This window comes from Thalassophryne amazonica, chromosome 14 (assembly GCF_902500255.1).
Source record: "Thalassophryne amazonica chromosome 14, fThaAma1.1, whole genome shotgun sequence".
Lineage (NCBI taxonomy): Eukaryota > Metazoa > Chordata > Actinopteri > Batrachoidiformes > Batrachoididae > Thalassophryne > Thalassophryne amazonica.
The window spans coordinates 31012724-31031414 of NC_047116.1; the positions used below are offsets into that span (position 1 = coordinate 31012724).

The 18691-nt window shown below is 39.3% G+C and overlaps 1 protein-coding gene across 1 annotated transcript in view; it reads right to left on the reverse strand.

The window, feature by feature from the left end:
* ttc21b (tetratricopeptide repeat domain 21B) overlaps positions 1-18691 on the reverse strand; it is a 64348-nt gene that overhangs the window by 22689 nt on the left and 22968 nt on the right. The window contains exons 17-29 of the mRNA XM_034187077.1: positions 17093-17203; positions 16886-17024; positions 15677-15783; positions 15026-15214; positions 14661-14771; positions 14485-14566; positions 14223-14373; positions 13823-13984; positions 13486-13681; positions 9274-9498; positions 9053-9173; positions 8889-8956; positions 8703-8803 (exon numbers count right to left, since the gene is read on the reverse strand). Of these exons, the coding sequence (XP_034042968.1) occupies positions 8726-8803; positions 8889-8956; positions 9053-9173; positions 9274-9498; positions 13486-13681; positions 13823-13984; positions 14223-14373; positions 14485-14566; positions 14661-14771; positions 15026-15214; positions 15677-15783; positions 16886-17024; positions 17093-17203 (1740 nt within the window). The 3' untranslated portion in view covers positions 8703-8725. The remainder of the gene's footprint in view (positions 1-8702; positions 8804-8888; positions 8957-9052; positions 9174-9273; positions 9499-13485; positions 13682-13822; positions 13985-14222; positions 14374-14484; positions 14567-14660; positions 14772-15025; positions 15215-15676; positions 15784-16885; positions 17025-17092; positions 17204-18691) is intronic.

An 18691-nucleotide genomic window follows, 5' to 3' on the forward strand; every position in this document is an offset into this window, starting at 1 on the left:
TAGACATCTTAAAAAAACTTCACATTTAGAATACAAATTTACAAGTTGAGAAATAAGTTTATACTTAGGACAAGATTCACAAGTTGATACCGAAGCAAAAAAAAAAAAAAAAAAAAAAAAAAAAAAAAATCGATTATATTTTCCAACATATCAGTTTGGTTTGAGCTTCCCGGCCACCGAAATATAAGCATATAGCATAAGCATACATGAAATGAAGATGAATCTGAGAATTTATGCTTTATAAATGAGTAATGTCAGGGAAACTTTTAAATGTAGCTGAAATGCATATTACAATACACCTGTCATGATTCAATATTTAACACCATATTACATTCCTGTTCTCAGTAATTCAGACTTTTTTTTTTAAAGAGAAATTATTCTGAAGTGTAAATTGCAATCTTTGACATTATCAGTTTACTGTTTGCACAATTTATTAAACATTTATGCTTCTTTGGGAAGTAGTTGACTTTTAACAGCATCGCAATTCTCACTGAAGAAACTACTACAATTCAATACAGGTGCCACCAAGCAGTCATCACGATATATCCAAATATTTCCACCCCTACTTTTAAACATTCATACAAAGTATTTCACAATATTAAATTCAATTAAAGAACAATATGCAGATATTAAAAACAGAGGAGGTAAAACAATAAATAGATGAGTGATTTCCAAAGTGTGGGCCACAATCCCCTCGTGGGCTATGAAGACAATGCAGGTGGGCCATCAAAGGTCATTAAAAACATGTCTGTCTACAATTTTCAGTTTTGTAATTAGGTGTAGGATTACCTAAAAACATGATTTTAAAAAATGTATTCAGAATACAATAAAGCCATTTGGGGTTTTCACATATCCCATAATCCCTTGCGTGCCAGAGAGTCGCTGCAGTCAAAACAACATAGAGAATCCACACAATGACAATTGTAAATGAATATTATACTACAAAAATGTCATTTTTTATGCTTTTCATCACGTTAATAAGAGACTGCTGCATGATACCCTGAAAACTTGCTAAAACAATTATAACAAAAAATCCATGTCTGCTACGTTTAATCTGCGTGGAATTTAATAAGCGCAAACCGAGTTTCAGACATACGAGGGCTGTCTGTAAAGTATAGGTCCTTTTTATTTTTTTCAAAAACTATATGGATTTCATTCGTTTTTACGTCAGACATGCTTGAACCCTCGTGCGCATGCGTGAGTTTTTCCATGCGTCGGTGACGTCATTCACCTGTGAGCACTCCTTGTGGGAGGAGTCATCCAGCCCCTCGTCGGAATTCCTTTGTCTGAGAAGTTGCTGAGAGACTGGCGCTTTGTTTGATCAAAATTTTTTCTAAACCTGTGAGACTTCAGTGAAAATTTTAACAGCTGATGAGAGATTTTGAGGTGATTCTGTTGTTTTAAGGACTTTTCACGGTGCGAGACGTCGCGCAGCGCTCTCAGGCAGCGTCATCAGCCTGTTTCAAGCTTAAAACCTCCACATTTCAGGCTCTGTTGATCCAGGACGTCGTGAGAGAACAGAGAAGTTTCAGAAGAAGTCGGTTTCAGCATTTTATCCGGATATTCCACTGTTAAAGGAGATTTTTTTTAATGAAAGACGTGCGGGCGGATTGCAGCGTCGGCTCGCAGCCGCCGCGACACTCCGTCACAGGAAAAACACCTCTGTTGGAAGCCTTAAGGACAAGTTGGAACATGTCCAGCTGATAAACAATTTCTCATATACTCACTCCACTGAAAGCCATCAAAAGCCAACTGGATTTTAACAAATGGTTATCAACACGGAGGTGTTTTTCCTGTGCCGCCGCTGGAACAAAGAGGACAAACAGTGTTGTAAAGAACAATAATCAAGACGTTAAAGAGCAAACTTCACTTTCCCCCAGAACGACATGATCAGGAAGCAAGTGGAGCTCACAGCAGCTCCCATTGAAAATAATGGAGAGACAGTCTGTGATTCTCGCATGTTTACATAAAATAAACTCAATAACAACATCTAAAAACCCAGAGAATATATTCAAGAGTTTTAGGCACAACATAAAAATAGTTTTACGTTGCGATGTTAATTGTGTTGTCCATGTGCTGCGGTTAAAGTTTAGCGTGACCAGAGCGTATCAATGCAGTTCTCAATGTTACTGAGATCTCGCAGCGCGGCGACCTCTCCGAAGTTTTGCGGGATTTGAAACCTGAAAAGCCTCAGTGGGGTTTTATATGTTATTCTTCATTTACCTGACCTGTTTTAATACATGCATGCATATGTAACATGCTTTGTTTCATCCCTTACTGGGCTCAAACTCAGTCGCCGGAATTGGAGGCAGGCGATGGGAGATGTGGCAAAGGTTAAGAAAAGTTGAGCTGTACATGAAGTTAAACATTAAGGAAGGAGAATAGGAGTGGAACTGATTGGCCAGACAGAGGGGCTGAGCTGGAAAGGATGTGCAGCAGGTTAGGGTTATAATACAGTGGAAATTTGCTGAAAAGTATTGAGAAAGTAGTGGGAGTATTTTGAGGAGTTGCTGAATAAAGAAAATGAAAAAGAAGGCTTGATGATGGGGAGATTGTAAATCAGAAAGTGAAATGGTTTAGTAAGGATGACATGAGGATGGCGATGAAGAGGAGGAAGAGTAAAGAGGCAGTTGGTCCTGCAAAATGCTGTTGAGTTTGCACCTTGACATTTTGCAAATGACATGTAGGACGTTTGCTCATGTTGCATTAAATGGAAACTGGGAACTCAGATTTCATAAAAAATATGAGTCTTATGAAGCTGTGATAAAATGTTATGCAACTGTACGCTAACTTTACATTGACTGACAGACCTGTGTGCCACCTCAAGTTCAAGTTTCAATTTATTTAAAAGTGCCTTTAAAAGTAAAACTTACAATAAGAACACAGCGAAGTATGTTTTGCCCCGGCCGGGTCTCTCAACCCATAAAATCTTTAACAAATACAATAAAACTATAATATTAATCCATAAAATGTAAAAGTATAAAAATGACCTGTGCAGCAGAGACCACTAAAGGGGATTTTCATAGAAGAAAATCGATTCATTCTAGGCTCAAGTCATTCATGTGTCTTCTGGCCAAGTGTTGCTGAAACATGTTTACAAGCAAGTCCTCTGTGCCACTTGACCATGAAGCTCGACACATAGACTAAACTTGTACTGTGCAGTTTCTGTAATCACAGCCACAGAAGCCTATAGGTTCTTCAGTTGTCCTGGGTGGCATGGTGGCTTCCCTCACTGTTCTCCTTCTTGCAGTCACTCAGTTTTTGAGAAATGTTTACAGCAGACACATTTCCCAAACAGTATCATATGACCATACCAGTAGTTTTTCCTTGACTGATGACTGAGTCCCAAACATATTATGTGACTTTGAAATGCTCATGTATCCATCCCAACTTATCAAAAGAAATAAAAATTCCAATTATTGTTACTGTACAATAATTAGAGAACCACGCTCGTAGAGTGCAGACCTCCACCAACAGTACTTTGAAATTTCAAAAATTTTTACCTTGAAAAAAAATTTTCAAGGTCAAAGTCCTGTTAGAAGTGGCTTTTCATAAGCTAAAATATAATACAAAATATAGATCAAAAGGGCTTTTCAATGTTAAAATCAAATAGGTGCTAAATCTGCAATACGGATCAGATGCAGATCAAACTTATTCTATTCAGTGCCAGTTTTGCACCTCATTGTCACAAATGAGAGTACTTGAGGCACTTTTGATTGAGATATAATGCAAAATGTACGAGGGTAGGCTGAAAAGTTCTAAGGATCACTATGATACAGTTAATGCATTAACTGCATCATAGTGAGCCTTAGAACTTTTCAGCTAGTGAGCCTTAGAACTTTTTCAGCCTACCCTCGATATATTATGTAAAATATGCATTAGACTAGTGTGTTGCCCATGGGGACCCATGGGCTCTAGATAGGGTAGTGTTTATAAAATAGGTAGCTGGCATTTTTCAAGGGTGGTAATAAACTGTGCAAAAATTTTTGAGTTGGAATGGTGTGCAAGTCCAGAATGTTTTTAGAACCTTAGACCTCAAGTTTTTTGAAGAACTCAACTATTTTTCCCATTTAATTATGTAATCTTTTTCATGTTAATATACTGACTTAATGTATTTCTAAACTGTTTAAGTTCTTGTTATCATAAACACACCATTATTATTATTACCTCTATTTTGTCATTTGATTTTTAAATGGACCACAATGAAAATAATTGTTTTCACTTTCTTGTGTCATCCATGTATTTCTAACGTACTTACAATTATATTATGTACTTACACTGAACTTACTAAATAAAATCATGCACACACACACACTCATTCACCCTTTCAATATAAAAATAATTTATTGTCCGCTGCTGGAATGGCGTTAGTCCAGAATGTAATTAACAACGTTAACTAATATTCGTAGTTTCTCCAAAGATATTTGTCCTATCAATGGTCCGTTTTCACAGCGTACATCCTCGAGCCAAAATACCTAAGCATACCAATCAGCAAATGTCAGCTCTCCACAGTTTGTCCGTGCTCAAAATTATACACACGCATGGACGGAGAGCTTTTCATCTTTTCCGCATTCTGTCGCAAACAGGTGTTTCTATTTTTACACATGCACAAACCAAGATGGTGGCAGAAGACATCAAACGCAATACACTTTTCACTCATGGTATCGGCAAAATGACACTTACGTCACTCATGGTAACGGCAACATGACACTTAACTAAACCAAATGAACAACAAAAACAATAAATCAATAACACTAACAACACTGTTAAACTAACATGAACCACAATGGGGCAGCGCAGTCCCGTTTGAACCCCTGTGTGATATCGCAGAAGTTGATCACTTCCAAGGACAGCCTGCCAGTGCACAACACAAGCACAGCATAAGTTTACACTGAAAGATGGTGTATGGTTTTGTTTTCGGCTGCAATCACTGAAGCAGTCACATTAAAATGCTTTTTTTTTGGTTTGCAGTGGGAAGATGAGGCAAATGGGATAGGTTGTGTCAGTACATTTTAGTGAGATTTAATGTGAATAATAATAATGGGGCTGTACCCGGAAGTACAATTTTTGTGTCATATGCTATTTCATTTAACCCCTTTATCTCCCACCCTCAAACGAGACTACGATGGCCAATAACAACATTTAAATCCCCAAACTCCCATGGTGCATTGCAGCACAATGTCCGTTGTTAACTGGTTAGCTAAAATAGCTAATTTCTCAAAAAATATTAGTCCTATCAACTTTCCATTTTCACAGCGTTCATCCTTAACCCAAAATGCATAAGCATACCAAACGGCAAATGTCAGCTCTCCCCGGTTTCTCCATGATCGAAGCCATACAAATGCATGCATGCACATGCGCGCACACACACACACACACACACACACACACACACACACACACACACACACACACACACACACACACACACACACACACACACACACACACACACACACACACACACACACACACACACACACACACACACACAGTAGGCCACTTAGCTATTATAATATAGATGGGGTTTTCAATGGCCACAAAATCTGTAATCCGGATCAGATCCGGATCAAACTTTGTCAGTTGATAAAGGATACCATCCTACATAACGCTCTCAAATATGAAAGAAATTTGATATTTTTGACAAAGATCAATGTTAAAGGATAGGGATTTTTCCAATATTTTTCCTGATTTTGACCTATGAAAATTGAATCAGTTCTTGCCTATCAGGATATGAATCCTCTGTAAAATGTCATAAAGATATATGAAAAATTGTGAGTTCCAGGCTGTTCACAATCAAACAGGAGTGAAAAACTCTGCTCAACTTCATTGGCGGAGGTAAGAATCACCATCATAATAAAATAACATGCCCATTTTTTCACAGCAATGGAGACATAATTGGGATGTATATAAAACTGCTCATTTTCTTTCTGTCTCATTTCTTTAGACAGTCACTTTGCACTTAAATTTTATGGGGCTAGGCAAAATTTGATTCTATTACCCTAAAATAAATTCTGATCATGGAAGTTCCAAAAAGGAGCAATTAGCCCAATTTCTCCACCCAATGTCACCAGGACCAGACTGTAACTGAATAGCGGTGTGGCTCCTGAGATGGTTTACATCTTTGAAACATGCAAGTCCACAGCAAGAAGCATCAGCAAATTTTCATACACCCAAAACGTATGAGGTAGAAGGTGGGGAGAATTTTAATAAATGCTGCACCTGATTAAAGTGGGTTATACAAGCAAAAACCTGTATTTAACTGTAGAAAATGCCTTGATATCAAGGATCACCAGCTGCCTTAACAGAAATCTCTCTCCAAAATCAGGTAGACATACAAGCAGCAACAATGCAAACCTGTTCAAAAAACAATTTACATAAAATACAAACAATATAAGTGAATTCAATTAAGTTTTTTCGTTTTTACATAAATGTTGTTGACACTATGGCTTTGTTCAGACTGCCAGTTCAAATCAGATTTAAAGCATATCTCACAGTCAATCAGTGAGAACAGATGTTATGTCTGTTTTCACTGACTGACTGTTCACATTATATATAGCTAGTGACCAGATCCAATTTCTGTGTCTGGACTGCAGTCTTCACCTGCCGTGTAATCCATACAACCCCAATTCCAATGAAGTTGGGACGTTGTGTGAAATGTAAATAAAAACAGAATACAATGATTTGCAAATCCTCTTCAACCTATATTCAATTGAATACACCACAAAGACAAGATATTTAATGTTCAAACTGATAGAATTTTTTGTTTTGTGCAAATATTTGCTCATTTTGAAATGGATGCCTGCAACACATTTCAAAAAAGCTGGGAGAGGGGCAACAAAAGACTGGGAAAGTTGATGAATGCTCCAAGAACACCTGTTTGGAACATTCCACGGGTGAACAGGTTAATTGAAAACAGGTGAGTGTCATAATTGGGTATAAAAAAAAGCATCCCCAAAAGGCTCAGCTGTTCACAAGCAAAGATGGGGCAAGGATCACCACTTTGTGAACAGCTGTGTGAATAAATAGTCTGTTTCTCAACATTCAATTACAAAGAATTTAGGGATTCCATCATCTACAGTCCATAATATAATCAGAAGATTCAGAGAATCTGGAGAACTTTCTACATGTAAGCGGTGAGGCCGAAAACCAACACTGAATGCCCATGACCTTTGAACCCTCAGGCGGCACTGCATTAAAAACATCATTGTGTAAAGGATCTTACCGCGTGGGCTCAGGAACACTTCAGAAAACCATTATCAGTTAACACAGTTCGTCGCTACATCTACAAGTGCAAGTTAAAACTCTACCATGCAAAGTGAAAGCCATACATCAACAACATCCAGAAACGCCACCACCTTCTCTGGGCCCGAGCTTATTTGAAATGGACAGACGCAAAGTGGAAAAGTGTGCTGTGGTCTGATGAGTCCACATTTCAAATTGAAATCATGGACGTCGTGTTCTCCGTACAAAAGAGGAAAAAGACCATCCAGAGTGTTCCCAACACAATGTTCAAAAACCAGAATCTGTGATGTATGGGGGTGTGTTAGTGCCCATGGCATGGGCAACTTAGACATCTGTGATGGCACCATCAATGCTGAAAGGTACATCCAGGTTTTGGAGCAACACATGCTGCCATCCAAGCAACGTCATTTTCAGGGACATCCCTGCTTATTTCAGCAAGACAACACCAAGCCACATTCTGCACGTGTTACAACAGCGTGGCTTCGTAGTAAAAGAGTGCGGGTACTAGACTGGCCTGCCTGCAGTCCAGACCTGTCGCCCATTGAAAATGTGTGGTGCATTATGAAGCGCAAAATATGACAACGGAGACCCCAGACTGTTGAACAACTGAAGTCATACATCAAGCAAGAATGGGAAAGAATTCCACTTACAAAGCTTCAACAATTAGTGTCCTCAGTTCCTAAACGCTTAGTGTTGTTAGAAGTAAAGGTGATGTAACACAGTGGTAAACATACCACTGTCCCAGCTTTTTTGAAATGTGTTGCAGGCATCCATTTCAAAATGAGCAAATATTTGCACAAAAACAATAACGTATCAGTTTGAACATTAAATATCTTGTCTTTGTGGTGTATTCAATTGAATATAGGTTGAAGAGGATTTGCAAATCATTCTATTCTGTTTTGATTTACATTTTACACAACGTCCCAACTTCACTGGAATTGGGGTTGTAATGTAAGTCACACACACGTAAACTGTCATATGTCCAGTTTCCGAATGCTGGGGCTAGAGCTCTGACTCACGGGATATGGGTTATAATCAAATTGGGTGGGATATATGCATTTGTTTTTAATGTTTAATACATTACACAACAACGGGAGGTGTTCTGTCAGGTGACAGTTTGACCAGCCAAACGAGTCATTTGAGGGAATAAAACAAACAAACAAAAAAGTGTGCACACACAAAAAAAAGTCCAAACAGAGTGCACTGTAAAAGTCCCACCCAAAAATGGTCATACAAAATGCAGTGTGTAATAAAAGGCTTTAACAAAGATAAATGATGTCACGTGGACAGATTCAGCGGCAGCTGAAGCTCTGCCATGTAAATACACACATGTAGGACACGTGTTTGATGTGATGCACACACACACACACACACACACACACACACACACACACACACACACACACACACACACACACACACACACACACACACACACACACACACACACACACACACACACACACACACATCTGTTGTTCTAAGGTCTTAGAGCAGCACGAGCTTTGTCCAGGATGTCCTTTTTTATTTTTGGATAAGTTGGACAAATTTCCAAAACCTGTGGACAGAAGCAAAGATAAATCACACACACACAAAAGTTTTTTTTTAAAAGCTTAAACACTGCACTGTGCAAGTTGCCTCACCTTATGACAAACATCTATGGCATCAGTGTGTCTCTTTGCTTTTAAGTAATTAAACGCCAGCCTGTATCCTGAAACAATGACAAATGTTACAGTTATAACTACATTAGTCATCACCCTAAACCCTCTGATCCCGAATAATGGACCTGAACATGTTTTTCACATACCGGTCGTTGGGTTTGTTCGATTTCCAAATTTCCATGCTAGTTCATAGTTGAGTGCTGCGTCATGGAAAGCCTGCTCTTTCTCCATTATGTAGCCCATATATTCATAAGCCTTGCAGCATGACTGTGAGAAAGCACAATCAGTTCAATAAAAAAAAAAAAAAAAAAAAAAGACAATGACAAAATGTGAATATCAGATGAGTGACGGTAACCACAGTGCTGACCTTGTTATGACGGAGACATTTCTTCAGGAGGTCCCCCGCCATGTCGTACTTTGCCAGATGGATGAAGATGTCAGCCAGGAGCAACCAGCTCTTCTCAAACTCTTCAGCATCAGCAATGTTCCAGTTCATTTTAGAAATGCGTTTGAGCTGGGTCCTGGCTTTAGCAGATTGTTTTTGGATCATGTAAGCTGTCGCCATGGCCAAGAGCGCCGGCACGTTGTCTTTCTAAATCCAAACAAAAGAATCCTGGTGAGACAGGAACAATGGTACAACACACCCCCACCCCTCCCCACTTGTTTTCACTGTGTATAACACCAACCCATGTGTAAACCTCACAGGTCCAAAAATGATGGGGCACTAGTATATTGAAACACAAATGATAAGTTTGAAATTTGAAGCACAGAGGATTCTTGCTGACACCTCCCAGATTTTTCCCTGACCAATATTATGGCAAAGCAGCGAGCCTCGACACGTTGATCATAAAAGTTTCACAAAATCCTGGATTGTCCCTTTCTGCAAAGTACAACCCCAATTCCAATGAAGTTGGGACGTTGTGTAAAATGTAAATAAAAACAGAATACAATGATCTGCAAATCCTCTTCAACCTATATTCAATTGAATACACCACAAAGACAAGATATTTAATGTTCAAACTGATAAACTTTATTGTTTTTGTGCAAATATTTGCTCATTTTGAAATGGATGCCTGCAACACATTTCAAAAAAGCTGGGACAGTGGTATGTTTACCACTGTGTTACATCACCTTTCCTTCTAACAACACTCACTAAGCATTTGGGAACTGAGGACACTAATTGTTGAAGCTTTGTAAGTGGAATTCTTTCCCATTCTTGCTTGATGTATGACTTCAGTTGTTCAACAGTCCGGGGTCTCCGTTGTCATATTTTGCGCTTCATAATGCACCACACATTTTCAATGGGCGACAGGTCTGGACTGCAGGCAGGCCAGTCTAGTACCCGCACTCTTTTACTACGAAGCCACGCTGTTGTAACACGTACAGAATGTGGCTTGGTGTTGTCTTGCTGAAATAAGCAGGGATGTCCCTGAAAAAGACGTTGCTTGGATAGCAGCATGTGTTGCTCCAAAACCTGGATATACCTTTCAGCATTGATGGTGCCATCACAGATGTGTAAGTTGTCCATGCCATGAGCACTAACACACCCCCATACCATCACAGATGCTGACTTTTGAACTTTGTGCTGGTAACAATCTGGATGGTCTTTTTCCTCTTTTGTCCGGAGGACACGATGTCTATGATTTCCAAAAACAATTTGAAATTTGGACTCATCAGACCACAGCACACTTTTCCACTTTGCCTCTGTCCATTTCAAATGAGCTTGGGCCCAGAGAAGGCAGCAGCGTTTCTGGATGGTGTTGATGTATGGCTGTCGCTTTGCATGGTAGAGTTTTAACTTGCACTTGTAGATGTAGCAATGAACTGTGTTAACTGACAATGGTTTTCTGAAGTGTTCCTGAGCCCACGCGGTAAGATCCTTTACACAATGATGTCAGTTTTTAATGCAGTGCCGCCTGAGGGATCGAAAGTCACGGGCATTCAATGTTGGTTTTCGACTTTGCCGCTTACGTGTAGAAAGTTCTCCAGATTCTCTGAATATTCTGATTGTATTATGGACTGTAGATGATGGAATCCCTAAATTCCTTGCAACTGAATGTTGAGAAACATTGTTCTTAAACTGTTGGACTATTTTTTTCACGCAGTTGTTCACAAAGTGGTGATCCTTGCCCCATTTTTGCTTGTGAATGGCTGAGCCTTTTGGGGATGCTCCTTTTATACCCAGTCATGACACTCACTTGTTTTCAATTTGGTGTTCTTTGAGCATTCATCAACTTTCCCAGTCTTTTGTTGCCCCATCCCAACTTTTTTGAAACGTGTTGCAGGCATCCATTTCAATTAAATTATTTCAGTTAAAATATTATAACTAATTATTATTATACCTATAAATATTATAACTAATATTTTAACTTCCCTAGGAAGTTAAAATAGCCAGAGAGAAGAAATGGTTTGAGAGAGGGGTCAAGGAGGCATTCTTTGTGAAACGTTTGAAACCCAGCCTCAACCGGGGAGGGGGTCTGAGACATGCTTTATCCCCTGTTTACAATGGGGTACTCAGGTCAAAGGAGTTTCAGTCTTTTGTTCATGGTAATGAGTCATTCACATCATCAGGAGAGTCATCAAGGGAGCCATCAAGAAAGGCATCCATCCCATCATTAGGAGGGACAGCTGCCCAGTCATCAGGAGAGTGCTAACTAGAGCACAGTTAACAGTTGCTAATTAGAGCTATTGTTTAGTCACTAGCCTATAGCAGTCTGCCTCTCAGTAGGAGGGGTCTCGTTAGGTTTAAAATTCCAGCTTTTGTTGGCTTCTGTTCATTCGTCCCTACAAGAGTCAGACAGAAGTCAGACTTCCAGAGCAAGAATTTTAGCTGAGGAAGCTTCTTCGATTTGAAGCGAAACATCCTCGCGTCAAGCAACCCAGTCCAGTCGAAGATTCAAGCTTCTCTACTATGGAAACCACCTGGACAACTGAGAGCCTACACAGAATCAATTGAATATAGGTTGAAGAGGATTTGCAAATCATTGTATTCCGTTTTTATTTACATTTTACACAACGTCCCAACTTCATTGGAATTGGGGTTGTATGACTGATTCATTTACTCACTCACTCATCTTCAACCGCTTACTCCAATTAAGGGTCATGGGGGGTGGGCGCTGGAGCCTATCCCAGCGGTCATAGGGGTAGGATGCCAGTCTGTTACAGGGCCACAAACACATTCACACCTGCACACACAGCTACGGACAATTTCAAGTTTCAAATCCACCTAACCTGCATATCTTTGGTTGTGGCAAGCACCCGGAGGGAACCCACACAAACACTGGGAGAACAATGCAAACTACACACAGAAAGGCCACAGGTGGGAATCAATTCCATGACCTTCTTACTGTGAGGCAACAATACTAACTTCTAATCCACCAATGACCGATTCAAACTTTCGGTATGTTTTTAATTTATTGCTAGTTTTGAAATGTTTCAGTTCGGATTTTACGGGCATCACTGAAAATCTGTTAATTGGAAACTTTGAGGCTGGTAAGACACATCGTATCCTAGCCAGTCTTTATAAAAATGAAGCACATTAATACACAATTGTCTTGTATTTAATGTACACATACAAGAAGTAAGATGCATAACATTTTTCTCCATTCAAATGAAGTTATCCTTCAAACTGAAACCAAGCAAGTTTCAGGCACACAACATGAACCTTGGTACAGACCTTATTCTGGATTTCCAGGTGTGAAAACGACCTAAAAACTGTTTTCATATGGCGAATGAACTGGATTGTGCTTCAGTTTGATTTGGACCAAACCCACCTCTTTTGCTTGGTCCGACCTAACCTGCAATTTTGGTTTGCACAAAAAGTCCAGACTAACCACAGTTGGTTAGAAAGATTCCTTAGAACTTCTCAGCTGATGTGAAGACCAACATGACTGGTGAATAAATCGTGGCCTATTTTCAGAGAAAAAGTAGCTCAAGGCCACCAGTGTTCAATAGGATTCTTCACTGACATTAATGAACATCCCATAGTTTGTTCAGGTGACATCTTGTTTATGCATTTACTGATTAAGTTGACCTATTTTTTCCAGACAGTATATATTCGGTGAAGGGCACCAGTCTTCCGTTTTTCATCATGTGATAGAATTAGACCATTTTAGCATCTTTATTTACACAGGGAAGTAACACTGACAGCACAACTCCCCTTTCCATGCAAGTGCTTTTCAAAGTTTCACACTCACACTTGGAACCTGTATAATACAAACCAAATTCTGATTTGTTGTTGATTCAGTGTATATAACATATGAATAAAATTACAAAAATTATATACTTTGCAAACCAGCTCTTAAAGCTGTTCTAGACCTACAAGTAATTTGTGGGCAATGTGAATGAATGACAGTGCTTTATCATCTCCATCAAAGGTGAAATAAAGAGAAAAAAATGTATTCAGTCCAAAGACATAGAATCTATGGCAAAAAGATCTTATTATGGCTGAACACAATGTAATCTGACACTTTGTTCCTATGTATTAGCCCTGAATGAAGGCCAGTGTTTACCTGAGAACATGAACTTGTGTTTTGTGATTTTTTTAAAAACTCCTGTGTAAAATCTGGCGTTTACGTACCTCATTGTTTGCTATCTCTGTAAAAACAGTGAGAGCTTTGTCCACATTGGCCTTCTGTTTCGTAGCCATTAAGCAATAATTTTCCAAGATGCGGACCTGTAAATGTCCAACAGGTGTCTGAGGCTTTAACTCCTTCAGCAGCTTCTCAGCTGTTCTCACAGCAAGCTGCTCTGACTCCTGCTTCTCCGTGGAGTTACTAAAGAGAAAAAATGAAGCGCCTCAGTGTTCCAAGAAAGTCAATAAACTGCGAGTTTTAGGGTACAATAATGTACTGTGTGTGTGTGTGCGTGTATACATGCAATGCCTAACATTAAAAATGCAACATACACCCACTCACCCAATATCACCATCTAAAGTCTCAAACACTTCTCCGCCCATTGTGTTGTTGTCAGGGTTCAGGTAGATTTCAATCATGTTATAAACGGCGTTCTGTCCCCAATCGTTGTCTTTCCGTGCCTTGTTAAAGTGTCGTAGTGCATCATTGGGTTGTCCAGTGTGCCTGAACAACAGGAAGAAGCGCTCATTTGCAAAACAGATAAGTTACAACCATTTTAGAAATTATGAAATAATTAAGTGGCCATTGGAAAGTGACAAAAAGCTTTGTTTTACAAAGTAATCAATCATTTCCAGCTGTCTAAATAAAGGTATTATCTGGTATTAATTATTTTTTGCAAATGAACTCCAATTTTAAAATGTTACGACAATCTTGATGAGACAATCTTAAAAAAAAAACTGACCAAAGATAAAGTCCTTTGCAGTAATTAAAACCAGGGTCAAACTTAGTTCTGGGTGAATGTTTTTCTGCCATATCAAGAAATCTGGGAATGTCTTCCAGCTTGCCAGCCCTCCTCAACAGGTCAATAAGACGTGATAATGTTAGGTAGTTGTCTGAAAACAACAAGTGAAAATTATTACACTTTCCTTGAAAACCAGGTCATTTTCTGTGTGTTCATCACAAGGTGCTGTGAGCAGGCAAAGAGAAACCTGGTCCTACTGCACCTGGTTTGCGCTCCAGTAGTTGTTGGAAGTGGAAAACAGCTTGCTCATAGTCTTGCTTCTTGAACATCAGCTCAGCCATCATCTAATGGTGAATGTGCATGAGGAAATGATTCCATAAATTACTGTTGCTCCATAAATGTGTTCACAACTGGCAAACAAACACACAGTGAACAAACCAATGTTGCATCTTCATTAAACTGGTCAGCTTTCAGGATGTCACTGCACTGATCCTGACAGGCGTCCATGTCATCGAGCGTAAGATACAACTGAGCCAACTCCAGCATCACCTACGAGAAGGAGAATGGATTGAGTCAGACAAACACTCTCAGTGGAGTCATATGAGGTAAATTCGTTTGAGCTGTAAATGTTTATTTGCAGGTGAGATTTAAATGTACATTGTTTTATTAAAATTTTACATATTTTATATTATTTTCAATCACTGAAAAAAAGAGAAACCAGAGACTAGAAGATGCTCTTAAAAAGGGTTTGTCAAGCACAGCTGCAGTGAGTACACAGGACGTTTTGATTCAGCCGCACTGACCTTGCGATCATTCTCACAATGCACAAGAGCTTCTTTGTAGAATCTGACTGCCCTCTCATAGCCCCTCTGACTCGTGTAGTGTTTAGCAATCTCAGCGCAAATCTCAGCAGCAAGTTGCTTCTGCATGGAGACAGCGTCGGGCTGCTCCAACTGCATCCGCTTCAGCACCTTGGCCTGCACATCCCAGGCCTTTGCACAGCAAAGACACAACCGCATTATGGAAACAATAAGAACACACATACACACACAGTGTAACATCTTCATAGGTGTAATACAAATGTCAATGATCACTGAAAGAAATGATTGCAAAAACCTGACTAAATACAACCCCCCATAAAAAATAAACACAAAAAGAATTTTCTTCACAAAAAAAACGTGAAAAGCAGCAACAAATTTTACGTATTTATTCAGAAATATTAGCAGTTTTTCATTATTTTCAAAAGCTGTAGGTGCAGGGAAAGTGTCAAAAACTTATGCACAGCAATATAAAAATATATGTTAGCAAGAGAAGTTAGTAGTCTCCAACAAAACTGTATGCATTCAAGTACCTAGGCACAGAATAATGTATAATGTGAAATGATCTTTGCAGAAACAATATTTGAAAATTTTAACAGCTGGTGGTTTCAGAATTGCATCAAAACAAACACTTACTCTTTGCAGAGAAAGTAAAGCATCTTCATTTTTGTCAAACTTATTTTGGACCTTTGCCAACAGGACCAAGTAACGGCAGTCATCTGTGAGTGCTGGCAGCACATTCACTACGTAAACACAGACAAACAAGCATAATCAGAGATAGCACACCCTCACGCGTATCACTTATCAGTATGTTTACGTATGAAAATATCACAATAAGGTCAATATGAATAGAATCATACCTATGGAAATACTCAGCTAATGTGACAGCTTATTTTCTTCAAAATTCAAGTAAGAACCGGGTGGGAGGATATACGGTGTGTGTGTGTGTGTATATATAATATATATATAATGAATTCATTAATGAATTTATTCAGCACACAGATGAACAATAACAAAAACTCATAAAAAGAACAACGTACAGTGAACCCATGTGGCCGAAAGGATGAAGGCAGAAGCAAAGCTTATAAATATCCACTATAAAAATAAAGAATACATATATATATATATATATATATATATATATATATATATACACACACACACACACACAGTCATAACAACAATATAAAAGAAATGTGCACGAACAATGTAACTTAATCAATGCACTAAAATTTCAAAACACAACCAAACAACCAATAGTGCACAATCCCAAGCACAGTAACAAAATTGGGAAACCTAATTCTTCAGACTATAATGCGCAAATATATTATTATGCCACCATATCCCTTGATTTGTGCAAAAATTTTCAAGTCACACAGAAGCCTGTCACTGCAAATAGAGACCAAATATTTAAAAATGGCCAAACCTGCTGACGAGAATTTTATAAGAATGTTCTTATAAAAATTCTAGAAGCTGGGTCTGGACTCCTCGAACCAGGGCGGACCAAGACAGGGCAAACCCTTGCATGTGTAACATTTTCGTATAAGTAGTTTGAGTAATTTGAGCATTCACAGACACAACCATTCATAACGCACACACACACACACACACACACACACACACACACACACACACACACACACACACACACACACACACACACACACACACACACACACACACCACACACACACACAAATGCAAGATGTGGTTTCACTATTGTCACAGCATTTATGTCTGCTACAAGATGGTTTTTCTTATGCACCTCGTGATCTGTATCATGACTGAATTTGCTTGTTACAAAATCTGTAGTCTGGCGTCCCAGTCCATTACATACACAAGTACCTGGTTCATGGGCGAGAGCATCCTGCAGCACACTCATACACCGCTCGTACTGCTTCATCTTCATTAGCAGCTCAGCCAGGTCATAGCGCAGGAAGTTCTGCTGCCCAGTCTTCAGTGCAGCGTCATAGTAATTTATTGCCTGTAAAACCGCACAGACGTGTCACAACATTGTGTCAGTAACAAGTGCTTCTACGTGTACACACAAACCTTTTCGTAGTTGTGAGTCTTGACGAGGGCTTTCCCAATCTTACTGGCTAAAGCACCATCTTGGGGGTTTTTCTTCAGTGCGTGCTCATAAACATCGATGGCTTTCTCTGGCTAGAGATAAACACAACTTCACTTGAAGAGATACTCACGTCGTGACTGGATTTGTGTGCCCGTAAATGATGTCACAATGTGTTACAGAGTTGAATAGTCTGTAAATGTTATATTTAGGCTGTTGGATAAAATGGAAAACAACTGCATAAGGTTTCTGAAATGCTGGTCAGCTGTTAGGATTTTTGGTGGTAATATAGCAATATAATTCAATTTCACAGAGACAAAATAAAAAGACTGGCATTAACACAATCATTCATAAAAGCAATCAGGTTACTATGTCTCATTAGCTGCGAATACCATATTTATCCAATGCATGAAGACAAACACCACCTTGAATGCAACAACTCTCTGTTGTAATAGTGGAAAAAATTGTATATAATACTGTAAGGCTATGAACTGGCTGTGGGTCATGATGTGACTCAATCGTGAGTAATATATACACAGAAGGTGGGTGAGTGGGTGAGTGGGGAAGGGGGTAGGTTGTTGAAAAAGAAACATTTTACATCACATAACACTGGAAAAGAAAAAAAACGCAACACGCAGTTTTGTGTACGCAGCCATACTGGACAGCAAGCTCTGTGTAAACTACAGCATGGCCAATGCTGGATCATTGGTGGACTCTATCCTGAACATCAGAAGAGGTATTTACAGAAAAAAAATAGAGAATCAACATGGATGACTCGAGAACTTCACCAGTTTTATTGATTTTGAGTGGAAGCCAGATGCGCAATATGATATCCAGTCATTTTCAACTACTTTATCAACACTCCATCACCCTACACAGGAGAAGCAGGCATATAAAAGCTTGGATGCCTACAACTTCTTCGCAGCTGGATGGGTACAGAATGGGGTCATCAGTTGGGGTAACTGATGACTTCTCGGTAATAAAATCCTGAGTAAGTACAGTAAAACTTGCCTAAACTGTCATCGTATAAACCCGATACTCGCACTCATCATACAAAAACATTGGGACTTTTGTTTTTGTATGGCTTTCCATGTAATAAACACCATATATAACAGATTTTGTGTAACAGATTTTCACTCAGGTTGGACAAAACATCTTGTCCGATTTCAATGCATTTCCATTAAAAACCCCTCACAAAGCAGTCTGGACATGCCCAGTAACAGAGGTATGAAATTAACGTTCAGCACTGACACTCACCGATTCGAGGAAAGTGGGCACCATATTTCCTTTAACAAAAGACTGGCCTTTTTTTTTTCAAACCGTGCTGAGACACAGGACCCACAGTCTGCCGTGCATCTGCTAAATAAATCAAACACCGCAAAAGGCTGTGATTTGTCACTTTTACGGTTTCACTCCTTTCTCTCCTGTCATATTTAAAGCTGTCGGTGGTTTTTCCATTGAGTGATTATCCGAGAAATTGTGGATGTGCCTGGACGTGCCAGAACATGTCCTGTGAGGCTTCATCACGGCGTTGCTTTGCGCCATGCGGCACCGCCGCAACGCGCGAGGCCTCTGCTCCTCTT